The sequence below is a fragment of the Petaurus breviceps genome, unplaced genomic scaffold (assembly GCF_028583685.1).
Source record: "Petaurus breviceps papuanus isolate PSGF00001 unplaced genomic scaffold, PetGlider_PUasm1.0 556, whole genome shotgun sequence".
NCBI lineage: Eukaryota > Metazoa > Chordata > Mammalia > Diprotodontia > Petauridae > Petaurus > Petaurus breviceps.
Genome location: NW_027186374.1, coordinates 101653 through 109371, shown reverse-complemented (window position 1 = coordinate 109371; position 7719 = coordinate 101653). Strand labels below are relative to the sequence as shown.

Genomic DNA, 7719 nt, shown 5'->3' with positions numbered 1-7719 from the left:
TCTACAGACAGAGGATAAATTCATGAAGGGACTGGCAATGTATCTTAGGGCCTTGCTAAGCCTTGTCTCCCCAGGAACTAAGATTGCTGAGAACTTGCCTCGTGTCAAGATGAAGAAAAGACCTCCATTTGGGTATTAAGTGCTGTATTTGGAATGATGTCATGTTTTGATCTTCTCTGTTCTTGGTTGGTCACTGAATAAAATGGAGAGCAGCTATGCTGGTATTCTGAACCTTGGGAAGTTGCCTTCTTTTGGCATTACATTACACCTCCCCAAGAACAGAAATTACCGAGGAGTGGCCATCGGTCACTGGAGGCGGGAGCTTCCCTACTGGGAGCTGAAATCACAGATAAACACACACACACACACACACACACACACACACCCCAAGACTAATAAAAATTGCATGCCATCATGGGGAGGGGGAGAAAATTTAAAACTTACAGAAGGGAATGTTGACAAATAAATCAATTTATAAAAAAAGACTAGTTTCTGGAGTTTGAAAAGCCAAAATGGGAGGGAACAGGCAACCCAGTTATTACTGGTGCTTATTTTTTCCCCAGAAGGAAGATTTAAGAACAAAATGATAAGTATTACTTAATAAAGAAAAAATGAGCCTCACAGAAACTGTGACTAAAAGACGGGGCCTCCTAGAGAACCCCATCCGTCCAGAGCCTGACTGACCACGGGCCTGGTCATCCCCACGGAGAGGCTCAGGGAGGTGACCTGACCTGGCGCCTGTGACCGGGGAGAAAGACTGAGGCCTTTAGGCCTCAGCTCCAGGGTTCTTTCCTATCGACCAGTCCAAACAAAGCCAAGGAATACAGTTCATGGCAGAGAGTAATAAAGGCCTGTAATGAGCCATTTTGGGGGCTTTGGGAGTTTTTCTCTTATGAAGTGGGAGGGCTGAGCCTGATGAAAGGCCAAAACAAAACCTGAGGGGGAAGGAAAATCAGCGGTAACTCAAGAAAGGCAATTATCGAATGCACAAGCCGCCTGGCCGCCTCTCGGATTTCTGTCCTTTCATTAAAACCCCAAACCAGAGCCGGAAACTCCACGAGGCCCCTCTCCACTGTGCGGCAGAGAAGGGGGCTATGGAGAAGGAACAGGGCACATGAGGTCAGCCTCTTTCCAAGGCGGATCAGCTCTGCCAAACTGCTTCTTCCCCTCTTTTTTATTCTTCATTGGAAGGCACGGCTCTGGGTTGGAACAGGTAAGTGATGTAAAAAAATAACACTAAGGACTTTTTTTTAAAAAATGAAGCTTGCTGAGACGTGGCTGATCCCTCCCTCCGGCCCCGCTTCTGGCCTCTGCTTGGCCACCCAGCCCCAGGGGTGACTGCAGACTGCAGGCTTCACCTCCACATTGCCCATTGCTGCTGTCAGCTGATCCTTGTAGGGCCTGACGTTTGGTCCCCCCTAGTCCTGGAAGCCGCCTTCTAGCCACATGCCCTTCTGCAGTGTGGCCCAGGCCCTGGGGCCATGGAGCGCTGACCTCCCTCCCTCTGTGCCCAGGCTCTCATCGGTGTCTGTGACAGTCTGGGGGTGGCAGGAGAGGGCAGCCTGCTGTGTTCCCTCTAACTGTCCTCCTGTCACTGACAGCAGCTTGTAATCACCACCTGCTAAGTAAGCCACGGTGCCTTCAGTTCAGAGCGCTAGCCTGAGTCCTCCTTGCCGTCAGAATTAACAGGTCTAGATGAGGACAGAGAAATCCGTCCCCACTTTTTATGGGGGCCCCTTCTCACTTGGCTGTGTGCTTCTGAATGGAGTCAGCATGTGGAATCAACCCTGAGGGTGGAATAAGCCCTGTCTGTGCCGTCACAGGACACGGGGCACGCAGGTACACGGCCTCTTCGGACACCAGCCGCTCTAACCTCTGCCCTCTTCAGGTGAGGACACCGAGGCTCAGGGAGAAGAGTGGCTGCCACAGGACCCTGCTGCTCGTAGGATCCACAGTGGGATTTGAACTGAGGCCTTGGTGACTTCCGGCCCAGCACCCATCTACGGTGGTCGTACATGGAAACACTGTGCAGCAAGGGGCCTGAGCCCTCAGCCACAATGACCACTTTGCTCTCTGTGCCTCCTGAGGATGCAGTGGCCTGGGGCAGTTGGCGGGACCTCCAAAGCTCCAGGGACGGCTCCTCACACCACAAGGGATCCCCAAGCCGCTGCCCAGCCCCCACCTCTCCCCGAGCTCCAGGGCAGCCTCACCACGTGCCCCTGGGCAGCTCACACTGGCCACCCCAGAGCTCTGGGACCCCAGATTCCTCCTCTTTCTCACCGGCTTTCGCACAGGATGGGATGTTGACGACCATTCCAACAGTAGAGTCCCACTGAAGGCATGGCCAGCCCTCACTCTGCCATCGGCCTCCCCACCTGGCTGTCCCTCACCCCGCCTGGCCCTCTCTCACCCCGCCTGGCCGTCCCTCACCCTGCCTGGCCGCCCCTCACCCCGCCTGTCCATTCAGCCCAGATCCTGAAATGCTTCCTTTACGCTGTCTGCAAAGTCTGCCCCTTCTGCGCTCTCACAGCGCCATCATCACTGCTCATTCCGTCATGGTCTGAGTCACTGCAGGGGGCTCCCTGCTCTCCCTGTGCCCTCTCTCCCCTCCCAGGCCCTGCTGCTAACTCGGCACTCTCCTCCTCCAGCTGCAGTGGCTCCCCATTGCTTCGAGGGGCTCCAGCTTTGCAGCCCCTTCCCCAGTCCTATGACTGGGCTAACGTGGGCCTCTCACTGGTCCTCCACCTTGAGGCCCCAGCACTTGAAAGGCGCGCCTGCCTTCCTCACCATCCAGAGGCTTCTCTGTCACTGCCTTGGAGGGGAATGCCTCGGGATCCCTGTCTGCTGCTTTGTCCAGATCTGCAGGCATCGATCTTACTGTCTTCCCCATCAGAACAGAGGTGCCTCAGAGGAAGGAGATTCATGTGCCCTGTCCCTTCGTCCCCCTCCCCCAAGGCTGCGTGGGCTCCCGCCGCTCGTGACACAGATCTCAGAGGCAACACGCCGGCTTCTCTGCCTGCTCCGCGTGCTCACAGATGGGACGTGACTACGGGTGGGCAGCTCACAGTGTTCGGGGCATTTTCTGGGCTGGGTGTGAAAAAGGAAGGAGACGGAAGTTCCCTGGAGAACACGGGAAGAGAAGTGGACACAGAGACGCAGGAAGCTGTAGAAAGGGGCTGCCGCGGCCAGCCAGGAGACGGGCTAGGGAAGCCTGGACAATCAGCACAGTCGGCTTGACTAGCCCAGGCACAGTGAGTGCAGGGGGCCGTGATGACCGCGAGGCGCTTTGCTGGCTGCTGCTGCTGTTGGAGTTATCGCTGCCATTACCATCAGCACAACCTTGAGCAAATCCCTCCACCTTTCTAAGCCTGAAAAGGAAATGAAGCCTCTCCGAGCCCTCTTCCTTCTCTCAGTGATTCCCTATCCATCCTGGATAATGGAGCTCACTCTGCCCACGTCTGACTCGCTCCTTGAAGGCAGGGACGGTCTTTTCTTTGCACCCCCCATGCTGAGCACAGGAGGAGCTGAATCAGCGTTTTCTGACTGCCTGAAACGGCCTCGAGACGACCATGATGGTCCCTTCCAGCTCTCAGCCTAGGTCTCCTTGGGAACCTCCAGGTACGCCCAGGCCCCTGGAGGTCCCAGAGTCAGGCCCTCTCCCAGGTGTGCAGCTGCAGCTGAGACGGTGAGTGGTCAGGGCCAGGCCCCAGCAGGGTTGGTCACACACTTACCCCTTCTCCACACTTGCATGTACCGATGAGATGATGCTCTCCAGCACCTGGAGCGGGTCCCCAGGCACAGGCAGGTCAGGGCTACCCCCACTGTCCAAGGAAAAGAAAAACAGAGAAGGGCTTACTGAAACGCCATCACACAAACAGCGAGGCCAGTCCCTAACCCCGAGGTCGAGGGGGAACCTGCACCAACCTTGGGATTCAGCATCACACCAGGGACTCGTCTCCAGGGGAAACTGCTTCACTGTCTGCAGAAGCGTTTGGGGGCTGGTGATTTCCCAGTGAGCGACTGTGACCAAGTGACCACCAGGGTATGGTCATGAAACTGACAGAGTCCCTCATGTACACGGCCCCCCTCCATCCCACTCCAGAAGCAGCGAGGCTGGGGGGCACCCATCTGTGGGCACCCGTCTGAGGCAGACTTCCAAAGACACAGTCCGGTCCCAAAGGCCATTCACAGAATGGCTGCCGACAGCTCTAAGCACAGCCCTTTCTCGGTGGCCCTCCTGGGGGAAAAGGGCATACTTGGGGGGCATGAACCTAGGCTATCTCCCCAGATGAATGGGAGCTCCCGCCGGCAGGCACAGTCAGTCAGCTAAGTCTGCTGCATGCATACGAAGGGCCTGGCCCTTTGCTACATGCTGGAGACATAAAGAAACACAAAAAAGTCGCCTGGCCTCAGGGAGCTCAGAGTCCAACAGGAAAGACTTATTCATATCTGCCTTTGTACTGACAGCCTATAGCACTAAGCCTGGCACACAGCAGGTGTTCAATAAACGCTTATTTACTGGCAGACAGGCTAAGAGTCCATCCAGACCCTCCCCAAGCAGCAAGCATCCACAGCCACAGAACTCTGCCATCTCAAAGGCTCAGGGTGCCCACAGCAGCAGCCCGGGAGGGCAGGCTCTGTCACACACAGAAACGTGGCAAGCTCCAGAAGAGGCACGTGTCCCGACTACAGCGTCAGGAGCGGGTGGCCACGACAGGCACATGGCAACAACGGGCATGCCCCTACCTCTACACACTCCTGGACCTCCCCCATCAAAGCACTGTCAGGCTCAGGGAGGCACACGCCGACAGCTAATCACGTGTGTGCCCAGTGTCAGCACATGTCAGCCTCCTGGACATATCCGGGACAAGGGCTGATGGGCCCACACAGGGAAGGGCGAGCCAAGCAGCCGGACCCTGCTGGGAGTCCAGGCTCCTGGGGGCTCAGGATCTACCCAGGGGCTTTCTGGGGGAGTCTGACATTCTCGTCATCACGGGGCTGTTATGACCATGACAAGAAGCAGAGCCCGGCCGGCTCATTCCCTGGGCCAGGCTGGACTCTGGGCCTGAGCCTGCTGCCCCCCACCAAGCACAGGGAGACAGAGTCTCCACAAAGCGGCTAAGTGGGATCAGGGAGAGCAGGTGAGGGGAAGGCTACTGCCACAAACCATAGCCTGAAAACGGGAAAATTAAACTATCAAGGGAACGTTAGGCCCCAGGGCTACTCTGCCCTCGTGCACAGCTTGCAGCATGGCTGCAGAAGCAGAAATAACAACAGAAGGAAAAGGTGATCACAAGTCCCAGGGCTTGGATGGGAGATACCAGTTAGCGGTCACACCTCCCGCATTGTTCAGAGTCTGAAGACCAACTCCAAGTCTCTGCGAGCGGCCAAACACCTCATGCGGTGCTTCGTGTCTGTGGGGAAGGAGAAGCAGCTGCCAGAGCCCCCCAGGCACCAAGGAGAACGTGGCAAGAGGCGGCAGGATGAGGGTGACAGACTCACTGGAAAAGCAGCCCCATAGCCCGGCCGTCACCTCTGTGCACTGACTTCAGGTGCCAAGGGTCTGTCCTGGACCCTCGTCTCCTGAGCGCATTTTCCCCTGGCTCCCTCATTCACGCCGCAGCCCCAACCATCTCCTCTGCACTGATGACTGCTCAATACAGCCCTATGTCCCTGCTATAGTGGAGGAAACTGAGGCAGACAGAGGGTTCAGAGCCGTGCCCAGGGCTCAGGTCTCCCTGACTCCGTGCCTAGCATGCCCTCATGGGTCCTTCCTAGACCTCAACCCTCTGTCCTAGGACTGCCCTGAGGCAACAGGCCTTTGCCTTCCTGGGGCTGGCGCAGCCCTGCAGAGGTCCATGCTGTCTGCAGCTCAGAGCCCGGCACTCAGCAGGCACTAAATAAATGCTTGTGGACGTCTGGTGTCCCACTGGCACCTCAAGAGCCACCAGCCACAAACCACGGCTCCCTCCTCTCTTCCTGTCAGCCCGACAATGCAGCTTGTCCTCTGCCCACCCTGCTGGCTGTGGCTCCTCAGCATCCCTGGGCCTGGCCCCTTCTCTTTGTTCCAGTTGACTCCCCGCTGGCCTGGCCTGCATTGTGGGGTCTCTGCCCCCACGGACCCTCAGATGACAGCCCTCCTCTTCATCCTTGGTTCTAGGTCTGTCCATGTCTCTGGTTTTCTGAAAACCCTTCAAGGCTCCTGGTTATCTGTCAAATTGGAATTCTGGGTCCTCAGGAAGGTTCTCAAAGGCATCCACGACATGCTTACGACCATGCCTCATGCTCTGGTCCTCCAGTCAGCCCCAGCAGGCCACACTGGTGGCCACACTGTCCTCCTGGAGCCTGGTTCCTGCTCTGCTCCCTTCTCAGCCTTCCCTGCTGAACTGCCCAACCCCTGAAAAGCTCCACCCACCTCCCCCCAGGTCCCAAGAAGCCTCTGCTGACTCCCCCGTCATCAGTCATGGTAACAGCTCACTGAACTCCTTTAGGCCCTGTAGGCAGGCAGTGCAGGTGTGACTGCTCTCATTTTACAGATGCGGAAACTGAGCTGTCCATAGAAATGGGTGTGAACCCAGGTCCCCTGGAGCCAGGGCACTGCCTTTCCCAGCAGCTCTTACAACGTTTCCCCTCAGGACTCACAGGACACAAGAGGCCGATGGTGGGGTTGTGCTGACCCAGAGCTAGGGCTAAGCCACAGGCTCGACTGTAAGTTTGGGGAGGTGGCCCTCGTGGCCAGGAGCTTCATGGAGTCCCTGCCCTGCCAGGCAGCCGTGCATACAGACAGACGCTCATAAAGGCTGAAGTGGACTCCCTGCTAAGACACACATCCGGATGGCTGTTTCGGTCACCATCGACAAGGCTGGGACCACAGCTAAGGGACATCCCCCGGAGGCTCAGAGGCAGTGTGGGGCAGTGGGGAGCACTGGCCCCACGGGACTGACCACGGTGTGTCTGCAGCAACTCCCACCCCCATGAGCTCAGCAGGAGGCAGAGAAACCCCAAATCACCAGCCCTGTTGCGACGCCAGGAACAAGAGAACCGCAAGGCAGTGGCTGGCCTGCCTGCAAGCCCATCATGCCCCCCGGGGGGGGGGGTGGGGGGGGCCCTCCCCCCCCCCCCCCAGCTCACCTCAACAAAGACAGCACACGTGTGACCGCACCGTGGACAACCGTCTTGGTGGAAAGGTCCAGGGGGCCAACGGCCACCTCCAACAGCTGCTGCACCATGGCCAGCGGCTGCCCGTCCAGACACATGGTGATGGCCTGCTCCTGGATCTTGGCCTTCTCAGACCGTGAGAGGTCATAGAGGTCAGCATAGTGTCGGAGCTCATCCTGTGGAAAGATGGGCAGAGGGGACATGAGTAAGTGCCATCCAGGGGACAGACCCAGAGGCTCCCTGGGGGCTGTGGCCAGCCCTCAGGAAGACTCTACTTGGCATCTAGGAGAGAAGCATGGGCCAGAGGGCATCCTGCGCACCCCAAGAGCTCACGAAGAGGCACTCAGCTGCCCGAGGCAGGTCAGCACAGTGAGCTTCCAGTTTGGAAGGGACCTCCAGGCAAAGCCGGCAGGCACCTCTCCTGGCCAGGGGCCGGGGCTGGGAAGCATCAGCTCCCCACAACGCTGCGCAGTCTGTCCCTGCCTCCATCTGTGCCTGTGCACGCTCACTCAGTACACAGTGACTCAGGTGGGGGGTTTTAATAGCAAGGAAAGTAGCACT

The 7719-nt window shown here is 57.7% G+C and overlaps 1 protein-coding gene across 1 annotated transcript in view; it reads right to left on the bottom strand.

Moving 5' to 3' along the window:
* Nucleotides 1-7719, bottom strand: part of NBAS (NBAS subunit of NRZ tethering complex) — a gene marked incomplete at its 5' end in the record, with an annotated part of 159893 nt that overhangs the window by 51243 nt on the left and 100931 nt on the right. Inside the window, 2 exons of the mRNA XM_069102791.1 lie at nt 3732-3821; nt 7132-7334. Coding sequence (XP_068958892.1) covers nt 3732-3821; nt 7132-7334 — 293 coding nt within the window. The remainder of the gene's footprint in view (nt 1-3731; nt 3822-7131; nt 7335-7719) is intronic.